General features: G+C 47.5%; 1 protein-coding gene across 2 annotated transcripts in view; it reads left to right on the top strand.

Annotated features, from left to right (window-relative positions):
• pvrl2l (PVR cell adhesion molecule related 2 like) overlaps window positions 1–24,963 on the top strand; it is an 89,307-nt gene that overhangs the window by 11,131 nt on the left and 53,213 nt on the right. For both annotated transcript variants that reach the window (XM_035795268.2, XM_035795267.2), the window contains exons 2-6: window positions 20,472–20,581; window positions 20,887–21,130; window positions 21,438–21,737; window positions 22,269–22,386; window positions 23,029–23,177. In XM_035795268.2, coding sequence (XP_035651161.1) covers window positions 20,472–20,581; window positions 20,887–21,130; window positions 21,438–21,737; window positions 22,269–22,386; window positions 23,029–23,177 — 921 coding nt within the window. The remainder of the gene's footprint in view (window positions 1–20,471; window positions 20,582–20,886; window positions 21,131–21,437; window positions 21,738–22,268; window positions 22,387–23,028; window positions 23,178–24,963) is intronic.

Raw genomic sequence — 24,963 nt, 5'->3', positions numbered from 1 at the left:
TTTGTGAGGATAAATAACAGTCCTCCGTGTCTTAAGAGCAACGTAGCACTAATTCATTATTGCTGAAGGCCAGCGTAACTGGGGAAAAGTACATGTTATTCATGTGGGAGGGGAGAAAGAAAAAAAAAAACGTTTATATTTAAGCCGCCCTGTTGATACATAGAAATAACCATTACCGATGAGAGATAATGATACTGGTGCGCCGTCGAATTCGAGGCAGACGACCCAAAGGGGGGATTCCCAGACAAAAAAACCCTGGGTTTTGTGACCTTTTTCCCCACCCAGTTGCTAATTATATACCCAGGATAAGAATTGCCACCAGATTAGAAGAGCTTTCCCAGCGACACGACAATGGAGGACAAACAGACCATGCCCCCCCCATGGAGGACACCCCCCCCCATGGAGGGCAAACAGACCATGCCCCCCCATGGAGGACACCCCCCCCATGGAGGACAAACAGACCATGCCCCCCCATGGAGGACAACCCCCCCTCAAACAGACCATGCCCCCCCCCGGTGCTAAATCAAGATAGCGTTGGCAAAGGCCCATTTATCTACTTCCCCAGAGTCGGATGAACTTGTGGATACCATTTCTATGTCTCTGTGTCCAGTATATGAAAGCAGTTGAGGTAGTTTTGTGAGCCAACGCTAACTACTGGAAGTCTACAGGTATCTATTAGCATGTCCTGGACACAGACATGACAAATGGTATCCCTGAGTTCATCTGACTCTGGGGAAGTAGATAAAGGGCTTCATTGCCAAAATCCCAAAGTATCCCTTTAATGGAGCTACTGCGCTGACAGGATTCGAGTCAGACCCCGATCCATGTGTAGTGAAGAGGAGACTGTGAAACCATACCAGATGAAGGTTAACGGAGGTCAGATAGGATAAGGTCACGGTGGCGGGGCGCCAGTATCTCCCTCCGACAGAGAACCGTGGACGGACGATGACCGGAGAAACATGAGGAGAATGTGATGCCCGAGGACTCTGAGGGGGTTTGTGCCTTGGAGTTGTCGATGAAGAAACGGGATGAGTGAAGCAGCATGTAAAAGAGAGACATATATCCTCTTTTTTTCTCTTTTTTTTTTCTCCCAGCTTTGCTATTTTCCGTCTCGCTGCACATTCTGCCTGTGGAGAGAATTGGTGCGTGCTGCTGAGGACCTCCCCTGAACTAAAAACCACCCCTTGGGCCCCCAAGGGCCTTTTCCTTCCCTGGTTCCCCCTTTATTTGGGCCTCACGTTGCAACTGAGCTGTGTTTATGATTGCTTGGTGGGCATGGGTGCTGCGCGTGCCAGTATTGGCTGCAACCCAACTTTATTCTTTCCTAATTTCAGACGCAATGCTTTTAGCCCCATCACGTCCCCTCGGCGAGTGCTTACACTCGTTTGCAGCCCAAGAGTTTGTCAGCGATTCATTAATTCATCATCATCACCACAAGGCCCGGCGCTCAGGGGCCGAGGGACTGCTTTACCCTCTCCCTCTCCCTGTTCGCCCTCTTTTCTCCTGCTCTCTTCCAGATAGAGGAAGGAAGAGAGAGGAAGAGGGGAGATAAGCGAGGGGAAGAGAGGGCTGTGACGCCAGCCGCCATTAGAGCTATTGTACTCCCCGATTTTAAACACACATTTAAATAGACACTGCCTTGGGAGGGAGCAGAAGAAGAGAGGAGGGGGACGGTGCCTGCACGTCATGCCCACAGGAACCGGCATAGATTATTAATGCACTGTGGAAATGTGTCCCTTCTGTACCCCATGTCGAAACGCTCCCCTTCTGCTTTCTCTCTCCCCCCACTTCCCCTGTTCTTTCTCTTTCCTTTTCTCTCCATCTACCTCCCCTCTCAGGCCACCTCTCCACTTCCCTTGATTCAGTTCACCTCTTCAACCCAGCCCTCCATCGCTTATATTTCCATTTTTCTCTCCCTCTAGCTCTCCCTGACAGAGACTGCCTGGTTTATTTTCCTGTTTCAAACCATCCCCCTCTTTAGCAGACATGCTCTCAATCTCTCTCTCTCTCTCTCTCTCTCTCTTTTCCTCTGTCTGTCTGTCCACTGTCTTTCCTTGTCCAATCTCTGCAAATTGGTTAGACTGGTGCAGTACATTTCAGGTTGAAGTGCCCTACTTTCCCACTCCGCCACCCCTCCCGATGTTTATTTATTCAGATGTGAAGGCGAGCAAATGAGAGTAAGGGAGGGAGGTAGCGAAGGTGGGGGTGTCAAGGGAGGGGAGCCAGGGAAACGCAATGAGCTCTCCCTCAGAGCAACCAACATGAAGTGAGCATTTCTGGCATTCCGTTCTCCGTTAGTACGGTCAGCCTCCAGATAGAAGGGGTAAAAGATGACCGATTTCCAATCTAAAGCCAACGGAATTCAACAGTTTCTCAATGAGTGAAGCGTCAGTGAGTAGAGCTTGGTGGAGGCGGTGTACGTTTTGCATTTGGTAGTTAGTGAACGAGAGATCCCAATCGCCGTCGGACTATGAATGAACAGTCACACTACCCAGGGCCACCGTCTCGGCGGCAGTATAGTATCGCTCAGTGGACACTTTCCTTCCTTCCGGAAAACAAATGTGGGCTAATGTGTCACTGTATCGCTGGGAATCTCCAGTGACACCTCTGCCATTGACCCCGACAGACACACTCGCACACAGACTGTCCCTCTCGATCTTTGTCACTCCAGTAGTCTGCCAGATAAACTGTGCCGTGGTGCCGCCTCCCATCGTCTAAGGCAGCGGATACTGGAGAGGGTCCAGGCCCTGGCACTGTTGGAATAAGCAATGTGACGGCTCCATTAGCAGTGATGGCTACAGGACTTCATTAGGCAGTACCTACACTCTGGGGACACTGTGGGGGGCTGTGCCGGATTGAACAGGACAGGCTGACGCTGACGAGCACCTAATTAGCGGTCACACCGGGAGCCCGAGCGGAGGCTTTTGTTTCGCCACACAGGCATCCTCCTGAAGAGGTGTCCATAACGGCTGACCCGGAATCAGAACTAAGGCTCTTCATACTGTGTTGTAGGTTTGGATCAGGTGATGCTCGGCTGACCTCGGAAAAACTGTGCGCAACTGTTTTCTCTGAAAGCAATCTGCCGCTGCTTATCCACTGGGATAATGACCCAGGTGTTGATGAATGGGGAGGTGGAGAAAGCGAGAGATCTGACAGGAAGAAATCAGAGGAGAGGACATGGAGATAGAAGAGCTGGAGGGAACCGTGTGAAGAGCCAGAATGGGGTGAATGCTAACAGCAGGAAAGAGAAACTGCCGCAGCAGACAAAAGAGAGTAGTTAGAGAAGGTAGAGATAATGGAGGAGATGATCTGTCACTGAGACTGAGGGCAGAAGGCAGAGAGGGGTGGGGTTGCCTCATTATAAGTAATGGAATCTAGAAACGAGGAACAGGGGCTGGGGAGGGGGGAGGGGGGAGTGCTAAGCTGACAGGGAAGGTGTCTACTGTTCTCCGTAATGAGCTGAAGTGATGAAGGTCTGTGCTTCGTGAGCGCACATCAGAGAGGGAAGAAACTGGGGTGATGATGATTAGGGAGGCCTGGCGTGGGAGATTCCCGCAGAAGCCTGTGGGGAGAGTCGGGGGGGCTGTCTCACATCGTCTGAACTCCGCGTCAATCTACACAGATCTACTGATCTGACGCTGAATGGATGGACTCGAACAATCGACATCAGTAAATCCAAATGATGTGAGGATTCTTGCACAGCTCTCATTGGTTAGAATTGTATTGAACTGTGTCTGTGCATAGCTAGCCATCTATCTTGCTGACAGTGAAATGGATAGACTCGACACTGTGCATTTCTATCTGTGAGTCAGGTGATGCAAGGGCTCTGTCCAGCTGCTTTCACGAGACAAATTCAATTAGGGTAGAGCAAATGGACAGTGAGGAAATGCCCATTGTTGCTCTTGCTGAGTGGGTAGACTGACTGCTCGTGCCGAGGCGTGTAGACCTCTGGAAGTGGGCTACTAAATAAACCCCCCAACAGATAAAATCACAGAATAACAAAACACCATTTTTTTGCATCATGGGCATTTCCTCTGGTGAAGACCTCACGCGGCGTGGAGCCATTTGCTCAACTCTCAGCCCTTGGACAGGCTAGTACGTCAGAACACACAGAAAATAGGCCAGCCCGGTTTCCTGCTCAGTCTGTTTTACCTCGCTTGTTTTTGTGCCCTAGTTGTTTATTATGTACAGTGGGGAGAACAAGTATTTGATACACTGCCGATTTTGGAGGTTTTCCTACTTACAAAGCATGTAGAGGTCTGTCATGTTGATCATAGGTACACTTCAACTGTGAGAGACGGAATCTAAAACAAACATCCAGAAAATGCCATTGTTTTATTTTTAAGTAATTAATTAGCATTTTATTGCATGACATAAGTTTTTGATCACCGACCAACAAGTAAGAATTCCGGCTCTCACAGACCTGTTAGTTTTTCTTTAAGGAGCCCTCCTGTTCTCCACTCATTACCTGTATTAACTGCACCTGTTTGAACTCGTTACCTGTATAAAAGACACCTGTCCACACACTCAATCAAACCGACTCCAACCTCTCCACAATGGCCAAGACCAGAGAGCTGTGTAAGGACATTCGGGATAAAATTGTAGACCTGCACAAGGCTGGGATGGGCTACAGGACAATAGGCAAGCAGCTTGGTGAGAAGGCAACAACGGTTGGCGCAATTATTAGAAAATGGAAGAAGTTCAAGATGACGGTTAATCACCCTCGGTCTGGGGCTCCATGCAAGATCTCACCTCGTGGGGCATCAATGATTTTTATTTTATTTTTATTTTACCTTTATTTAACCAGGCAAGTCAGTTAAGAACACATTCTTATTTTCAATGACGGCCTGGGAACAGTGGGTTAATTGCCTGTTCGGGGGTTTGAACTCGCAACCTTCCGGTTACTAGTCCAACGCTCTAACCACTAGGCTACGCTGCCGCCCCATGATCATGAGGACCTAGTCAATGACCTGAAGAGAGCTGGGACCACAGTCTCAAAGAAAACCATTAGTAATACATTACGCCGTCATGGATTAAAATCCTGCAGCGCACGCAAGGTCCCCCTGCTCAAGCCAGCGCATGTCCAGGCCCGTCTGAAGTTTGCCAATGACCATCTGGATGATCCAGAGGAGGAATGGGAGAAGGTCATGTGGTCTGATGACAAAATAGAGCTTTTTGGTCTAAACTCCACTCGCTGTGTTTGGAGGAAGAAGGATGAGTACAACCCCAATAACACCATCCCAACCGTGAAGCATGGAGGTGGAAACATCATTCTTTGGGGATGCTTTTCTGCAAAGGGGACAGGATGACTGCACCGTATTGAGGCGAGGATGGATGGGGCCATGTCTCGCGAGACCTTGGCCAACAACCTCCTTCCCTCAGTAAGAGCATTGAAGATAGGTCGTGGCTGGGTCTTCCAGCATGACAACGACCCGAAACACACAGCCAGGGCAACTAAGGAGTGGCTCCGTAAGAAGCATCTTATGGTCTTGGAGTGGCCTAGCCAGTCTCCAGACCTGAACCCAATAGAAAATCTTTGGAGGGAGCTGAAAGTCCGTATTGCCCAGCGACAGCCCCGAAACCTGAAGGATCTGGAGAAGGTCTGTATGGAGGACTGGGCCAAAATCCCTGCTGCAGTGTGTGCAAACCTGGTCAAGAACTACAGGAAACGTATGATCTCTGTAATTGCAAACAAAGGTTTCTGTACCAAATATTAAGTTCTGCTTTTCTGATGTGTCAAATATGTATGTCATGCAATAAAATGCTAATTTAATTACTTAAAAATCATACAATGTGATTTTCTGGATTTTTGTTTTAGATTCCGTCTCTCACAGTTGAAGTGTACCTATGATAAAAATGACAGACATGCTTTTAAGTAGGAAACACTGCCGATTTGGCAGGTTATCAAATACTTGTTCTCCCCACTGTATGTGCGAAATCAGTCCCACGGTCATAGTGGTGAACGTACTGCTACATAAAAAGGGGTCAAGTTCCATTAACTATGTAAACTGATACCTACACAAGGCACATTTACCCAAAGAGGTGGGTGACTGTGGAGAGCACCTCTTCACTGGTATTTTTATATTAGAATGTTACAATCAAACAGTAAAGTCCATTGTAGACCACAGTGAAGGTGTACACTCACCAGACAGTTTATTAGGTACACCATCTAGTACTGGGTCGGGCCCACCTTTGCCTCCAGAATAGCCTGAATTCTTCGGGGCATGGATTCTACAAGTCGTAAATGTTCCACGGGGATGTTGAACCATGCCGACGTGATGTCATCACGCAGTTGCTGCAGATTGGACGGCGGTACACCACATCCACCAACCTGTACCGTTGACACCAGGCAGGATGGACTCATGCTGCTTACGCCAAATCCTGACTCTGCCATCAGAATGACGCAAAGCGAACCGGGATTCGTCGGACCAGGTGATGTTTTTCCACTCCTCAATTGTCCAGTGTTGGTGATGGCGTTGCCCACTGGAGCTTCTCGTTTTTTAGCTGATATGAGTGGAACCCAGTGTGGTCGTCTGCTGCAGTAGCCCATCTGTGACAAGGACCGAGTTGTGCGTTCTGGGATGCCGTTCTGCACACCACTGTTGTGCCGTTATGTCTGTTTGTGGCCTGTTAGCTTGCACGATTCTTGCCCTTCTCCTTCGACCTCTCTCATCAACAAGCTGTTTTCGTCCACAGGACTGCCGCTGACTGGATGTTTTTTTTGTTTTGCACCATTCTCGGTAAACCCTAGACACTGTCGCGAGTGAAAAGCCCTGGAGGGCAGCTGTTTCTGAGATACTGGATCAATTGCATCTGGCATCGATGATCATACCACGCTCCGTCACTTAGGTCAGTCGTTTTGCCCATTCTGACGTTCAATTCGAACAGTAACTGAATGCCTTGATGCCTGTCTTCCTGCTTTATACAGTGCATTCGGAAAGTATTCAGACCCCTTGATTTTTTTGCCCACATTTTGTTACGTTACAGTCTTATTCTAAAATGGATTACGTAAAACTAAATCTTCATCAATCCTCAGACAATAAACCATAAAGACGAACCAAAAACTGTTAGAAATGTTTGCAAATGTATTTAAAATAAAAAAACAATTTATGTAAATAAGGTTTCAGACCCTTTTGCTATGAGATTTGAAATTCAGCTCCGGGGAATCCTGTGAAGCAAGGTGGCAGCATCATGCTGTGGGGATGTTTTTCAGTGGCAGGGACTGGGAGACTTGTCAGGATCGAGAGAAAGATGAACAGAGCAAAGTACAGAGAGATCCTTGATGAAAACCTGCTCCAGAGCACTCAGGACCTCCAGAATGGGGTGAAGGTTTACCTTCCAACAGGCCAACGACCCAAGGCACACAGCCAAGACAATGCAGGAGTGACCCTGGGACAAGTCTCCGAATGTCCTTGAGTGGCCCAGCCAGAGTTGAACATCTCTGGAGAGAAGTGAAAATAGCAGTGCAGTAACACTCTCCAGCCAACCTGAACGAGCTTGAGAGGATCTGCAGAGAAGAGTGGGAGAAGCTCCCCAAATATAGGTGTGCCAAGCTCGTAGCGTCATACTCCAGAAGACTCAAGACTTGTAATCACTGCCAAAGGTGCTTCAACAAAGTACTGACTAAAGGGTCAGAATACTTATCTAAATTAGATTTTTCAGTTCTTTATTTTTAATACATTTGCAAAAATGTATAAAAACCTCTTTGCTTTTTCATGATGGTGTATTGTGTGTAGATTGAGGGGGGAGGACCTATTTAATCCATTTTAGAATAAGGCTGTAACAGAAGAATGTGTGGGAAAAGTCAAGGGGTCTGAATACTTTCCGAATGCACTGTGTAGCAAGCCACGGCCATATGTCTCACTGTCTGTAGGAGCGATCCATTTCCGTGAACCTGGGGGGGGTGTACCTAATAAACTGTCATGTGAGTGTACCCTGTCAATCAATCAAATGTATTTAGCAACCATATCAATCAGTCAAATGTATTTGTAAAGCCCTTTTTGCATCCGCAGATGTCACAAAGTGCCGTACAGAAACCCAGCCCTAAAACTCCAAACAGCAAGCAATGCAGATGTACAGCCTTCTTGTTCTGTTTGTGCGTGCCCCTGTCACTTTATTGATGATCTCTTTGCTTGCCTTATCCGTGCTGTGACAGAGGCTTGGCAAGGTGTTAAAAGAAATGCAGATGGATGGATATTCTCCAGACTTGGTGTGGTATTTTCTGTTTGTCTTTGAGGGGAGACTATGATGTGGTGTAGAGCGAGAGGGGAACCACGAAAGCGAGTGACTGAGAGGAAGGACAGCCGGTGAATGACAGATGCAGTGGGTGGGAGTGTGTAGAGGAGGAGTGAAGAGTCTCTTGAAGACGGGCTTAGCAAGTGATCAGGTTTCCTGGGGAGAAGCCTGTTTTTGAAATGTCAATGCTCTTGAAGAAAGCGTACCTACCAACCTGCTCTCTCTTGAAATGTATGGTCTTGTACGAAGTCGTTCTTCGCCATCCGTACATTTAGTTTCACTGGTCGGCATATCGACACGTGACAACTGCCATACCTCAGATTCTGAAGTTGCTCCTGATAATCTGTCTGTAACATATGCCAGTGAATGCGTATTTTCTTGATTGCTGTCATGGATGGAATAACAGCTTTGCAAATATGTTAATTTACTACGCAATTATCTGTCCTTGTACAGGCATATAGGACTATGGTCTGTTCCAACTCTACCCCCCCAACCCCCTTATCTCTCCCTATCCTTCCCCCTTTCCTGCCCCTCCCCATCCCCGGTCCACTCTTGGCAGTCTGTCTGCTTTGTGATGAGCAGGGCTGTCACCAGATGTGACTGAGAAATAGCAGATGTTGCTCAGCTTCACAGCTGCTTCGCCTCGTCCACAGTGACTCCATCACATCTCCTTGACGACCAATAGCCCAGCATGCGTTCCTGGAAATCAGGAGCTGGTTTGGGATCGAATTTCAGTCTGTTTATGACTTATTTACGGTTGGCTTGAGTGAGTCGTGAAAATATTGATATTGTTGACGGGAGAGAGGGGAGGGATTTGGACAGTTTCTCGTCCAGACTAATCTCAGCCAAGGACATTTTGATATGTTTTGATTGAAGGGCACTGGTACAATATTGTGTGTGTTTTGATAGTTTAGGATTACTAACCAGATGGAACTGCGAAGAAAGTTAATACATTTGATGTGGTCAGAAACCAAAACTGAATTTATAGAATCGGACAAGGTTGACGGCCCTCTTCATTTTGGTGCACAGTGTGAGCAGCTAGTCTGTGACATTCAGGGACCTTGACCTTGTCAATCGTATCTTTCTTTATTCAAGAAGAGGTGACTGGAACTTTATGACCGGCCTATCACATGTCAGTTTTATCGGGGTAGAGGTGAAAAGGGTGCTAGACTTAAAGAGTATCTTTTAGCCCAAGGACCTGCTGTTACTTAAATACATTTCTCCCGTTATGTTTCCCCACCCATCTGACAGATTGTGACTGTGATCCTGGAAATCCAGGGATCCGAGCAGAGTCAGATATGTATGTAATCAACGGGAGAGAGCAGCCCGGCCCCGGCCTAGAAGCCAGAGACGAGAGATTTGGGTATTTTTAATCGGTGTGAATCCCTCAATAGGGCCATTTTTTTGAAGCAGCAAGACCCCTAATTTGAGGACTTAAGTCACAAAGCCGGCACGATTTCGCCACCTGTGTGTTTGTGAGAACTCCTGACACACAGCCGAGATAAACCTCTGCAGCTCCAGTCCTGACCTGCTGTGTTGCCCTTACGGCAACGTCCTTGACGGAGTTATAAACATCCGACGTCCACAAATCTATACCTATGGCATGTTGATGAAAACACTGTGCATGCATGTTAGGTTTGCTGAGTTGACAGAAATGGTGTGCACAGACAGGGCTTCCAGAGTGTTGCAGCGGTCTAAGGCACTGCATAGCAATGCTAGAGACGTCACTATAAACCCGGGTTCGATCCCGGGCTGTGTCGCAGCTGGCCGCGACTGGGGAGACCCATGAGGCGGCGCACAATTAGCCTAATTTTGTCTGGGTTAGAGGAGGGTTTGGTTGGTTGGGGGTGTCCTTGTCAACTCTCGCTCTAGCGACTCCTTGTGGCGAGCCGGGCGAATGCACGCCGACTTCGGTCACCAGCTGGATGGCGTTTCCTCCAACATTATTGGTGCGGCTGGCATCCGGGTTAAGCGAGCAGTGTGTCAAGAAGCAGTGCAGCTCCGCGGGGTCGACGCATGGCTCTAGAACTTCGCCTCTTTCGAGTAAGGAACGGGAGTTTCAGCGAGGGGACGAGACTATAACGACCAATTTGGATATCACGAAATTTGGGTGAAAAAAGGTTTTAAAAGTATAAAAAATAAATGGTGGGCACAGTGCGACCTTTGACTGCTGTCTGGAGTTGAAACGGAGGCTGTTTCAATTGAATAGTGTACTCACTGCATGTTGCATCCCATTCAGAGGCCTTAGTATCTTATTAATACATTAGTCTCCTGGTATTCAGCTAGCTAACTGATGGCATCAGCTGGGGCTGTTTACATTGCTCACATTTCGTTATCCATTTCAAGCTAATCAGGTGAAGTATCTTAGGGATAGCCCGGTTGCCTTGGGCGAATCACCTGCTATTTGAATCATCATCGTTTCCAAGCCGTCGGGTCCCATGCAAGGCTCTCTTAAACTGTGTGTGAGGGCGGGCAGTTGCCCGAGACTGTTCTATTGCGCACGACTCCGCCCATACACAGACCTGTGCGGTATAGCCAATCAGAGCTGCAGTAGGCCTGATTGCTTCCTACAAGAGCACGAAACGTGCACATTTCTAGACACCTTTGAAAAGCAAATCCGATAGTTTTTTTTGTCTTTAAAGGGTCAGTGTTGTATTTTGAGACCGGCTTGAATAAGCTAAGTAGCCAATAGGCAGAGGGTAGAATAATTTGTCTGATTCTATGTAATAATGGTATGGTAATAATAATAATACATTTTAAGTGATTTCTTGCATCAAAAAAACAACATTTTCAGTCACCTCCTTGTCTGAAGGACAAGTGGATAAACCGGTTAATGTCAAGCCCTGCATGTTTTCTTCGTTCAGTCTCATGGAATGTAGGCCCACATTGAACACCACATTGGCTGCTACTGTAGGTTGAATGATAGAACGGCTATTTCCATTAAAATGTTATGGGATGCATTTTCTTCATTGTTTTTGATGGTAAGGCCACTCAGGTAGGCCTACATTATTATGATCAGGTTGCCTACTTGGCCGCTGTTAAAACTAGAGTTTAAAGCGGGTACAGCCTGTGTTCACAGTAAACGTTGCACAGAACACAGAATTCTCACGTTGAAGTTTGCACTCAGCAGCCATGAAATTTGCTCAGTGGGGGGGGATCGAGGGATCATTGGTCCCGCGTGTAAAAAAATAAATAAAAAATAATAATAAAATCAATTCAATTGCGCAATATCTGAGCTGTATTTTCAACCCGCTTACTAAAAAGACAAAGCAACTGACGTTGGCTAACCTCTGCGGTGCGGTCGCTCACTCAGGCAAGAGAATACACATAACCCGACGTCTCCCAATGGAGTGCAGTGGAGCACTCCGGTCTACAAAGTCTACCAGATAATAAAGAGCGTTGTACAAAATCCATAGCCAGGCAATTGAGGGTGAGTACGCAACAAACCGCACTCTGTTAATCAACCTTCTTCAATGGCTTACTGTCTGAGCTGTAACAATGAAATAAGCCCAGTCTGAGCAGGACTGAATATTCCTCCAAGGACCTTCGTCAATGTATTTGCCTGAACCTTCCCCAGGATCTTTTCATCTGTGCTCAGGAGAGTAATTGGTCTATGATGCAAACTTGGATTAAGCTGCCTTTTTCTCATTCTAGTGGATACGTCTCTTGCCCTTAATGTAATTCCGCGTTTCCCCTCCTAGGTGGCTTTTCTTACCGTGATGATTGACTATAAATGTAGACACTGCTGCCTGTGGCTCGGTGACGGTAGTGTGCTCTTTAGAAACTCACCCTATTCGGTGTTAGAAACCAACCCCTACCCGGTGCTGTTCCTCGCGCTCGCAGAGCTAGTTTTATTATATGAGTAACCCTTTAGATTCAGGAATAAATATCATGCCTGACGTTAATCCCTAGCTAAATAGGTATTTGCCTCGCCACATGACGGATCTACACTGAGTGTGCACAACCACCGTGATTCCAGCTGAAAGCTATGATTCCTTATTGAGATCACATGTTAAATCCACTTCAATCAGGGTAGCTGAAGGGGAGGAGACATATTAAAGAATGATTTTTAAGCCTCGAGACAATTGAGACATGGATTGTGTGTGTTGGGCCATTCAGAGGGTTAATGGGCAAGACAAAATATTTAAGTGGCTTTGAATGGGGTATGGTAGTAGGTGCCAGGTCACCGGTTTGAGTGTGTCAAGAACTGCAACGTTGCTGGGTTTTTCAGTTTCCGGTGTGTATCAAGAATGGTCCACCACCCAAAGGACATCCAGTCAACTTGACACAACTGTGGGGAGCGTTGGAGTCAACATGGGTCAGCATCCCTGTGGAATGCTTTCGACACCTTGTAGAGTCCAAGACCAGATAAATTGAGGCTGTTCTGAGGGCAAAGGGAGGTGTAACATCGGTAGAGACAAACTGTCATTGTAAATAATGTACAGCCCAAGCAGGATTCAGGGAAGTTTCGTTTTTGGATGGATTGTGGAACTTTAAGCCCACAGTCTGGGATTTCTGGCAAAAAAAACTGAAGTGGGTGCCCTGTAATTGTGATGGTGGAGTGGCTTTTCTTTATGGCTTTGACATGCGGTAATGGGGGGGGGGGGTGTAGCTGGGTTTTCCCCAATATGGAATATAGGCATTGTCCGAACAATGTCGATTGTCCAAAAAGGACTTCTCCCTTCCACTTTCTCCAGCTCCTACATATCTTTTCCCTTTCATATTTGTTCGAAGGAAGGTGTGACGTCCATTCTTTCAACAGACCTCTTCTATCAAATACATTTACATGGGTGGGGGTCTGGCTTGTAGTTGACCGCTCTTAATAGGGACGATTGTTGACGTGCGTCAAAACAGCTTGTCAAAGCCACTGGGTTGCAACGGTGTGCACCTGGACTCCATTCGTCTTAAGTGCTGTTCTCCCGTCAGCCGACGTTCACTCTGCGCTGCCTGTTCCATTCAGTCATTAACTTCCAGTGCTGTGTGCCCGACAGACAAGCGACCGACTCTAATGGCTCTCAAATGAATATCGCGGCCCTCGTGACAGAAGCAGTGGAGTCCATGGCAACAAGGCATCGACAAGGCTTCGAAACAAATGGGGGGGGGGGGACACAGCGTACTCCCCGATCCAACTCCACCACCCTCTTCCTCATCTCATTCCTCCCACATCCTCTTCCTCTCTCCCCCCTGGTCAGGTGCAGTATAGATGTTGCTTGTCAATAATTTAATAAGCGGGAGAACTCGCTCATAACCAGGCGGATGAATTATTAACTATTTGGAATGCTGCGGGGCTGTGTTTGGGCTTTTGTGAAGAGGAATGATTAAATAATTGTATATAGAAGTATGAAGACGAGCATGTACATACTGTGGCAGGCACAGCCTCATTCATGCATGTTTTAGAAGCATGCGTCTGTAGCCAAATGAATAGCTTCTTTTATATTCTGTGTGTGTGTATAGATGGGCTGTGTGGATAACTGTGTTTGGGGGTATGTTAGCAGGTTTGTGTGAGGTGCTGAGGCCCACATACATTTATCATAGAAGGGCTGGGCAGTAGAGCTGTAGCCGTGGGGCTGGAGAGCCATTCCATAGACGTGATGCACGGCTACAGAACCACCCAGGGTGCTATGGGAGGAGGGTTCACTCGGAGTGAATCACATTGTATATTATGCAGATCTTGCAATCGCCAGTCCTCTACACACACACACACCAGTTCTTGTTCCTTTCGTTTTACACAGATACACAATACATTTTCTCTCTCTCTCTCACACACGCACACACACTCTTTTTAATGTTCTCACATGGTCTATTTTTATATACAGTGCATTTGGAAAGTATTCAGACCCCTTGACATTTTGTTACCTTCAAGCCTTAATTCTAAAAGGGATTAAATTGTCCCCCCCCCCCTCAATCTGCACACAATACCCTATAATGACAAAGCAAAAACAGGTTTTTAGAAATTCTTGCAAATTCATAAACAAAACAGAAATCACATTTACGTAAGTATTCAGACCCTTTACTCAGTACTTTGTTGAAGCACCTTTGGCAGCGATTACAGCCTCGAGTCTTCTTGGGTATGATGCTACAAGCTTGGCACGCCTGTATTTGGGGAGTTTCTCCCTTTATTCTCTGCAAATCCTCTCAAGCTCTGTCAGGTTGGATGGGGAGCTTTGCTGCGCAGCTGTTTTCAGGTCTCTCCAGAGATGTTCGATCGGGTTTAGTCCGGGCTCTGGATGGGCCACTCAAGGACATTGAGACTTGTCCTGAAGCCACTCCTACGTTGTCTTGACTGTGTACTTAGGGTTGTTGTCCTGTTGGAAGGTAAACCTCCACCCTAGTTTGAGGTCCTGAGTGCTCTGGAGTAGGTTTTCATCAAGGATCTCTGTACTTTGCTTTGTTCATCTTTCCCTCAATCCTAACTAGTCTCCCAGTCCCTGCTGCTGAAAAACATCCCCATGATGATGCTGCCACCACCATGGTTCGCTGTTGGGATGGTGTCAGGTTTCCTCCAGATGTGACTCTTGGCATTCAGGCCAAGGAGTTCAATCTTGGTTTCATCAGACCAGAGAATCTTGTTTCTCATGGTCTGAGAGTCCTTTAGGTGCCTTTTGGCAAACTCCAAGCGGGCTGTCATGTGCCTTTTACTGAGGAGTGGCTCCTTTCTGGCCACTCTACCATAAAAGCCTGTTTGGTGGAGTGCTGCAGAGGTGGTTGTCTTTCTGGAAGGTTCTCCCATCTCCACAGAGGAACTCTGGAGCTCGGCCAGAGTGACCATCGGGTTCTTGGTCAACTCCCTGACCAAGGCCCTTCTCCCCTGATTGCTCAGTTTGGCCGGGCCGCCAGCTCTAGGAAGAGTCTTGGTGGTTCCAAACTTCTTCCGTTTAAGAATGATGGAGGACACTGTTCTTGTGGACGTTCAATACTGCAGACAGTTTTTGGTACCCTTCCCCAGATCGGTGCCTCGACACAATACTGTTTCGGAGCTCTATGGACTATTCTTTCGACCTCGGCTTGGTTTTTGCTCTGATATGCACTGATATGCACTGTCAGCTGTGGGACCTTATATAGACAGATGTGTGCCTTTTCTAAATCATGTCCAATCAATTGGATTTACCACAGGAGGACTCCAAGTTGTAGAAACATCTCAAATATGATCAATGGAGACAGATGCACCTGAGCTCAATTTTGTGTCTCATAGCAAAGGGTCTGAATACTTATCGGGGACAAAATATATATACAGTGGGGCAAAAAAGTATTTAGTCAGCCACCAATTGTGCAAGTTCTCCCACTTAGAAAGATGAGAGGCCTGTAATTTTCATCATAGGTACACTTCAACTATGACAGACAAAATGAGAAAGAAAATCCAGAAAATCACATTGTAGGATTTTTAATGAATTTATTTGCAAATTATGGTGGAAAACAAGTATTTGGTCACCTACAAACAAGCAAGATTTCTGGCTCTCACAGACCTGTAACTTCTTCTTTAAGAGGCTCCTCTGTCCTCCACTCGTTACCTGTATTAATGGCACCTGTTTGAACTTGTTATCAGTATAAAAGACACCTGTCCACAACCTCAAACAGTCACACTCCAAACTCCACTATGGCCAAGACCAAAGAGCTGTCAAAGGACACCAGAAACAAAATTGTAGACCTGCACCAGGCTGGGAAGACTGAATCTGCAATAGGTAAGCAGCTTGGTTTGAAGAAATCAACTGGAAGACCTACAAGACCACTGATAATCTCCCTCGATCTGGGGCTCCACGCAAGATCTCACCCCGTGCGGTCAAAATGATCACAAGAACGGTGAGCAAAAATCCCAGAACCACACAGGGGGACCTAGTGAATGACCTGCAGAGAGATGGGACCAAAGTAACAAAGCCTACCATCAGTAACACACTACGCCGCCAGGGACTCAAATCCTGCAGTGCCAGACGTGTCCCCTGCTTAAGCCAGTACATGTCCAGGCCCGTCTGAAGTTTGCTAGAGAGCATTTGGATGATCCAGAAGAAGATTGGGAGAATGTCAAATGGTCAGATGAAACCAAAATATAACTTTTTGGTAAAAACTCAACGTGTTTGGAGGACAAAGAATGCTGAGTTGCATTCAAAGAACACCATACCTACTGTGAAGCATGGGGGTGGAAACATCATGCTTTGGGGCTGTTTGTCTGCAAAGGGACCAGGACGACTGATCCGTGTAAAGGAAAGAATGAATGGGGCCATGTATCGTGAGATTTTGAGTGAAAACCTCCTTCCATCATCAAGGGCATTGAAGATGAAACGTGGCTGGGTCTTTCGGTATGACAATGATCCGAAACACACCGCCCGGGCAACGGAGTGGCTTCGTAAGAAGCATTTCAAGGTCCTGGAGTGGCCTAGCCAGTCTCCAGATCTCAACCCCATAGAAAATCTTTGGAGGGAGTTGAAAGTCCGTGTTGCCCAGCTACAGCCCCAAAACATCACTGCTCTAGAGGAGATCTGCATGGAGGAATGGGCCAAAATACCAGCAACAGTGTGTGAAAACCTTGTGAAGACTTACAGAAACCGTTTGACCTCTGTCATTGCCAACAAAAGGGTATATAACAAAGTATTGAGAAACTTTTGTTATTGATCAGACTTATTTTCCACCATAATTTGCAAATAAATTCATTAAAAATCCTACAATGTGATTTTCTGGATGTTTTTTTTCTTCTCATTTTGTCTGTCATAGTTGAAGTGTACCTATGATGAAAATTACAGGCCTCATCTTTTTAAGTGGGAGAACTTGCACAATTGGTGGCTGACTAAATACTTTTTTGCCCCACTGTATGTATGTATGAATACGTTTGCAAAAATGTATAAACTTGTTTTCGCTTTGTCATTATGGGGTATTGTGCGTGTGTGTGTGTGTGCGTGTGTGTGTGTGTGTGTGTGTAATGATGACTTTTCTTTTTTTCTTTAATCCATTTTAGAGTAAGGCTGTAACGTAAGAAAATGTGGAAAAAGTCAAGGTGTCTGAATACTTTCCCAATGCATCGCAGCGTGTGCGCACACACTCCACATATTACCATCCTCCATGTACAAAGACAGCACAGAGGGGTAGGAGAACAGCACAAAGAGAGAGGGGGGAAAAAGTGAGTCGGAGACTACAAGCTTAAGAAGAGAGTGAATGACGTGATAGGACATTGGATGTAAAAGAGAGCCGACTTGAGACCCTGGGAGTGAAAAGTGGAAGGGAGGTAGATGGAGAGGCGCACTGACACGGAGCAAAATGGTAGAGATGAGAAAGATGGGGACAAAAGGATTGGGGAGTACAGAGAAGATGGAAGGGAGCACTGCTTTGACCTTGAGATGAAGAGGGGGAAGAGAAAAAGAGTGCAGTGGAGAGCGAAAGAGCTAGCCGGCAGTCGGTGACAGCCAGAGTTGAGAGGATCAGTCTGCTTAGTTTCTGTCAGATCGACAGGAGAGTGAGGGGAAACAGCTGGAGGCACTCTGAGTGTGTGTGTGTGTGTGTGTCCAATCTGTGTGTCTCTCTCTGTGTGTGTCCATCTGTTTGTCTCTCTCTGTGTGTGTCCTTTTGTGGTGTGTGTGTGTGTGTGTGTGTGTGTGTGTGTGTGTGTGTGTGTGTGTGTGTGTGTGTGTGTGTTTACTGAGTTTGCTCTGCCTGTATTACGGTTTGCGTTTATGTGTGTTTGTATAAGTGAGAGGGAAGAGGGGAAGGACAGAGGGAAAGAGAGTTATGACCCTAGCTGCCAGAGCCTAATCCTCTGGTATGGCCATTTGGCTGTGATCAGTGTACCTGCAGAGCTAATGGATTCAGATGAGGGAGGGAGGAGGGAGACGAATAGGCCGACACTACCGGAGGTCTGCTTTAATATGGCAGCGATGTCATCACTGCGCCAACGCTCATCACAGGGGTCACATAAAGAGTGGCGGGAGGGAAAAGTGCCTTTGCTTTCGCCTCATTTCGCGATTGGACACATTCTGGCCTGAAGTACACAGCAGCACTCGATTCTCTTTCCTGCTTTGTCTTTCTTCACTAATTTTGGTGTAAAATAAAGAACAGAGTGCCCACATACAATTCTTCCAGCTCCCTCTGTAGTTTCTCTGTTCCTGTGCTCTCCACCCTCCTCTAGTACTGCCTCTGCGGGCCTTGGCTCTCTCTCCTTCTCTTTCCCCCTCTCTGTGTGTGTCTCTCTCTCCCTCCCCATCTTCTTCTCCCCCTCTCCTTCTCTCTCGCTTTCTTTCCCTCCCTCGGGCTCTCTCTTTTCATTTCGGGTGCCTCAACTCGGCCTGTACCTATTATTCTGTCTCCAATCCAGCCCCCCTCCCTTATCCCGTTACTTGCCACTTTTACATCATTCAGGCAGAAATATCGGTAATTATACCTTTGCGCTTGACTAGCCGCTGCAGTGGATATCAGCCGTTTTTACGTGCTGATGACCAATCCTGCATTGTTGAGAAGGACCCGCAAGTAAGCATTTCACTGTTAGTCTACACCTGTTGTTTACGAAGCGTGTGACGAGTAAAATTGGATTTGATTTGGTTAGTTCGGGAGTGTTTATCAAGGGTGCTCCACTTACTGGACCGATCCCACTCTTTAAACGACCCAGACTCCAGGTCGTAAAACTTCCTCTTAATATTTCTCCCATTTCGACCGCTTTTTCTCTTCCCACGTTCACTTTTACCTAAACTACATTTGATGAAGTTGGGGAAACAAATCAACACTGTACATACGAGGTCAGCGTTTTGGCCAACTAGGCAGCAGGGAAAAACTGTTTGCATTGAAACCTGTAATTGCCCCAGTGGTCAACGCCACTGATTTTATGGCTGAGGTGTTAATTGTGTTTTCTCTCCCGTTCACTGCTGCTTTACAAGCCGGAAGATGTATATGACGTTGACTCTGCGTGTATTATATTATTATAATGAGCCCAGTGACAATAGGCTATTGCTCACTCCCGTTTGCTTAGTGATGCTAATGAACCCTAATGATTCCTGACTAATGCAGGAATCTTTTTGATTAAATGTCTACATGAAAGGAGTAGCCTTGATAAGAGTGTCACGGGACTATAGAATGGAGAACAAATATATACATTTCCATGATATTATGGTTAATTGTGCAGTACTGCCCAGTAAGAAACGGGCATAATGATGTGGGTTTTCCTCTGCTGTTCTCCAACATATGTCTATGTCAGCCCGTATTGAGCTGAAGCACAGCTCTCGCTTTTGTGATACTGTCGAGCTGATTTCTCGACGGTGCGCTCACTCGGATCTAATACCTGTTTTCTGTTGACGCTGGAAGTTATTGTTTTTCAAAGGAACTCCTCCTTCGGTGCTTGCCAGCTCAAAGCTCACACTGGAGTGCTTTGAACGAAAGACGTACGAGATCTTAATCTGTCGCCTTTTATTCATGTCAATTTAGCTTACAGTAGGCGCCGGTTCAAGGCTGTGCTCCTCGGATCTTTCATGCAAAGTACTGCGGAGCACTGTTAAAGGCACACTCGGCGAGATGACGTCGCAACAAACCGCACCGCAGATATTGAGAGGAGAGAGATGCAAGACTTTGCTCTCACACAGTCACACGGTGTGTCCGCGCATGTGCACGGGGGCGCTTTACGCTGCTACGGGACCAAAACGGCGGAGAAGTTGATCTTCACGCTCAAACGCTCTTAGTTGTTGGGAAAATTGATCTGCTTTGTGTTTACTTCCTGCATGCAGCGTCACCTCTGAATGCACCTTTTAAGTTCCACTGTAGTCATATCTCGTTTATCTAAAACGCTATCATACAAGGAAATCGGTTTACTGGAAATCATAGACAGCCATTATCAGGATGTGAGGGGTGAATCTGAGCCTTCCATTTCGATACTTGTAAATAATAGGCTCAGTCTGTAGTGATAAGTGGTTATTTCTCTTTCAGCATTATGGCCCGTTTGGTAGTTTATACCTGAGTCCGAGAGAGCTTTACACACTGCATAATGTCCTGAAACTAGATCTAGGTCTATTTTGATCCCAGTGATTTTAATATGTCGTTTTGAGGAGGAGGGGTTGTGAAGAATGGCTGATTGCTGCTTTTGACAGCCCCCGGCCCCCATTGTCTCCCTGCGGGGGAGAATTCTGGTTCAAATGGCAGAGCACTTCTCAATCACTACACTCAGCATTAGTATGGGTTATAAGAGGGTGGGTGCTGTACGTGTGAGCCACAGGCAGAAACTGGAGAGGCTGATATGTGTTTCACTCACTCACTCTTTCTCTCTCCATCCACAGCTGCTTCGTGTCAGCGGGTGAGGGTGGTACCAGAGGTGGAGGCGTACCCCGCCGAGTCGGTCGACCTGCGCTGTCAGTTTGTCGACGGAGGAAACACCAAGCTCACACAGGTAGCCAGATGACACACGAGGAGAGAGCCTGCGGTGCATGTCGGCCTTGACGCAGGGAACCATTAAATATTGCCCTCTGATTTATTTGAAAAGGAAGGACAGTACTGTAGAGATGTTCTCTAGAGTTTTAATGTAGCAACCGTTGTGGTCGAACGTTGCTGCATTGAAATGCTGTCAGTGTGGGTGTTCTTCATGCTATTTCATGAAATCGACTGGACATGTGCGTAGACTGTATGTGCGTAGACTGTATGTGTATAGCCTGCCATCCTGCAACCCTCTTAATTCCTTGTCATTCTTGGACGCAGGTGTCGTGGATATGGGAGCCCACGGAGGGCCAGAGGGACAACATTGCCGTCTTTCACCCCATATACGGCGAGAGCTTCCCCGAATCGCCCTTCAGCGGGCGTGTCCGCTTCATCCAAGGCACCTTGACGAACCCCTCCATTACCATCAGCAGCCTCAAGATGGCCGACGCCGGGCGTTACACCTGCGAGTACGCCACTTACCCCAGCGGCAATGAGCAAGGCACCACCAATCTGGTCATACTTGGTGAGCAGCTGGTGTTTTTGTTTTCTTTCAGTCTGCGCCCTAATTGCTCTCGGCGAAGAGTGGGCTCCGGTGCGATGACTAATGGTGTCCTCAAATGAATGCGGCATCACGAAACGCATCCGTTCCGAAGTGCCCACCTTGTTAAGCCGCCGCATCGATGGCCTCACTTTTCCCCTTCGCCAGCTGAATCTCTGCTGCCTTTCTCTTGCACTGTTGTCTTTTTTATTAGACTCTAGGAGGGACCACACTTCCTGTATATGCACAACAACAAACTCACTCATGCATTCGCTTACCGTCTCTCTTTCAGCGAAACCCAAGAACTCTGCATCCCCCGTTGTCGTCCAAGCCAGCACAAGCGGCAAACCAGTGGTCGTGGCCCAGTGTGAGGCGGCTGACGGCAAGCCAGCAGCCACCATCAAGTGGATGGGAGAAGTCGGTGGCACCGATAACACCACCTCCAAAAAAGGTCTGGACGGCACGGTGACGGTGAGGAGCGTGTACCTACTGGTGCCCACGCCTGAGGACAACGGCAAGGAGGTCACCTGCATGATCAGCCAGCGCACTCAGGACAAGCCGCAGACCTTCCCCATGAAGCTGTCCGTCGAGTGTAAGTGTTTCGAACCCAGACCACAAGATTGTTAACCCTCTGAACCGAGGCCTAGGCATTACTCAAATAACAAATGTTTGAATAACTGTCTTATTCAACCAAGTGGGGGGGAGGCACAGAATATTTGCATTAGATCTCAGACAGGGTTGGGTTACTCATCGCACAAGCGTGGTTCACCACCTCCATTTCTGAAGCATTTTGGGACTTCCCTGTGTTTGTTTTTACCTGCCGTGACTCATCGGTCCCCAGTCATATCTCTGCAATCCTCCGGCGGTAGGTTTCAGTTTCAGTGATGCTTTGTTGGACAAGTCTCGCTGTGAAAACCTCTGTGTTGAAGCTTCTCCCACTCCTGCACCCCAGTAGGCAATCAGTGTTCACTTGGTCGCTCCAATTCACAGTAACATCTCTCTCTCTCTCTCTCTCTCTCTCTCTCTCTCTCTCTCTCTCTCTCTCTCTCTCTCTCTCTCTGTCTCTCTGTCTGTCTCTGTCTCTCTCTCTCTGTGTGTGTGTTCCTTTCCCCTTCCTTCTCAGATCCCCCGACTGTGTCCATAGTGGGTTATGATAACAACTGGTACATTGGCCGGACCGACGCTGTCCTGACCTGCAAGGCCACTGGCAACCCTGCCCCCACCAACGTTACTTGGACAGCGTGAGTTAATCTTCCCATAGCTGGCCCCTGATCTTTGGAGTACCCCCAATTGCAGTCCCAGGCTTTTGGATTGGAGTAGCCATGACAGTCCCAGGCATTTGGAGTATCCCTCCCATTGCAGTCCCTGACTCAGTGATTACCCATCTCATGACTATCCCAGACTTTAGGAATATCCCTACCCCTTTTGGACTTAATTTACCCTGAGACGGGAGAACGACTTTAGACAGCGTCTCCCCGATCTATCGCAGACAACAGAAGGGAGTCAGTCATCCAAAAACAATCAATTAGCAATTCCAATCTGATCTGCTCGAGCACCAATATTGCCTGTCCTCTGGGTCCCAGCAGCTTGCCTTCATCTCTTAATGGGGGGCACAAGTATCTCTGCATCGGTTATACGGAAAAGAAAAACATATTTAATTTGTTTTTCTCTTGTTGATTATCCACATGGTCTTAATTTCGTCTGGCGGTGATAGACAGGCGGCGGTTGGACTGTTACAGCCTGCTCCTCCAGTTGATGTCTTGAATATGGAACCAGATAGGAACTCGTCACCAGGCTGTGCTTCTTCCAAATCGTTAATCTCTGTCCTCCCTCCTTCTCTCATATCTGCTCCCCGCCCCCCACACACACACAAACACACACAGCATGTCCGGTCGGATGCCTGACACGGTACAGATTGCCGACAACAAGCTGATCGTGCGGAAGGTGGACGAGGCTGTGAACACCACCTTTGTCTGCGAGGTGAAGAACCGTCTGGGAGTGAGCAAGCACCAGGTCACCACGGCGGTCATCGGTGAGTCAAGCCCACTGAGCACGTGACCGCCGCCTGCGTACTCTTACTTAGTCTTATGTACACACACTGATGCACACATTCCAGCCCACGAGCGAACACGGGTGTGGACATTTTGTGGACACACACACACACACACACACACACACACACACACACACACACACACACACGGATCAGAGCTACACAGGGATCAGAGCTACACAGGGGTCTTTTCCATCATTTACACTGTCAGAGAGACCAATGCTCTCTCACAGCTAACTCTGTCGTCTGCTGGGTAGGTTAAAGGGGGTGAAGGTTTGGCTTTTAGGGGTTCCTTGAAGGGTTCTTCTATTCATGCGGGAAATCGGTTGGTGTGAGCCAGTTTGCCGGGTTTTCTTTTCTCCCCACTAACATCCTTAGTGTAGGTCTGGATCCCCCCCCTTCAAAATAAGAGTCCGCTCTTCCTCTGCATGCACTTTCAACAGATTTCTCCTGTATTCATATATGCTGCGGTTTCTCCTCTCTTGCTTTCACACATTGATCCAATGAACACAAAAACAGCCTTACATTGGCGAGCGTCAGTTATGGTTTGCAAGATGTCAGTTGTGCTTTGTCACATTTGGATTCTGCCTGGTCAAAACGGGTGCTGCCTTTTGGATCAGTGGAGCCAGTGCAGTTAGCACTTGTTCTCACCAAAGACGCTGTGAAAGCTACATTTAGAATCCGTGGGAATCCTTTCAGAGATTTTGAATTGTCTCCCTTTGTTCTCCAAGGTGCTTTGTAGGCACTGAAACGTGTGGGGAGGTGGGGAAGAAGTGAGCTCTGGCTAGCAGCGTTGCCTTGTGACCACTGTATTTGGGCTGGCTGGCACTCCCACCAGCACCGCGTCTTTGCAAGTACTTGAGAGAATCTGGTCCAACCTCCAGTTTCATCCTAAGCGATGGTGCCAGAATTTTTTCTTCTTCTTCTAAATGAAACCAATTGTAGCACAAATTCAATCGGCTCCCTTAATTTTCACTCCTGAAACTATTTTTAAAAGCACTCTCTGTTCCCTTTAACTTCAGATGAAAGCGCCAAGCTCTTTGTCTGGGGGTGGCTTTCGTAACACCCCTTTTGAGGTTGTGATTGTAGCGAGGGTTGACGGGAGGTGCCGGGCACAAAGTAGAAGATGACGTTTCTCCTCTACGTTTTAAAGAGGAGTGCTCGGGCACGTGACCCACGACCTCTGAGTAAAATACAGAACTAAGTTCTGCTGACAGGAGAGGAAAATGCGCCGGTCTCTCGCTCGACACTTGCTCAGCGGGCACGTGCCAGAGATGGCGTGTTAGTGTCGACGAGGTGTCAGCTGGATCTGTCCTCGTAGAGAGAGCGGCAGAGAGGGGGGAAAACAATAACAGAACATTCCATAGAACTCTTAGATGACTCCTGCTAGACTTTCAAAGGCCTGGCGGGGGTTCGCGACCCCTTGTCTCCCTTGACACCCCCCTCCCTTTGTGGGCTGTCCAGCTGGCTCTGTCCATTTTCACTGTGCACTGGAACACTTCTGAAGGGACCAGCGCGTACACACACACACACACACACACACATTACTTCCTCTACTGCCTCAGGCAAGCCATCCTCTGGGCTTACACAGACTTTCCTCCACAGGGAAAGAATAATAAACTAATCTAGCTTAGAGAGAAATGCTGGCACTGAATGGCTGCTGACATAAACCCGGTGCTAGTATTGTAGCCTTAGTTCTGGTTTTGTCCTCAGGGCTGGAATGGCTGCAGGCCACTGGAAGTTCCTCCTTTAATTGATTGTCACA

This window comes from Oncorhynchus keta, chromosome 20 (genome assembly GCF_023373465.1).
Source record: "Oncorhynchus keta strain PuntledgeMale-10-30-2019 chromosome 20, Oket_V2, whole genome shotgun sequence".
NCBI classification, from domain to species: domain Eukaryota; kingdom Metazoa; phylum Chordata; class Actinopteri; order Salmoniformes; family Salmonidae; genus Oncorhynchus; species Oncorhynchus keta.
The sequence above is the reverse complement of the archived record's forward strand: the minus strand, read 5'-3'. Positions and strand labels throughout refer to the sequence as shown.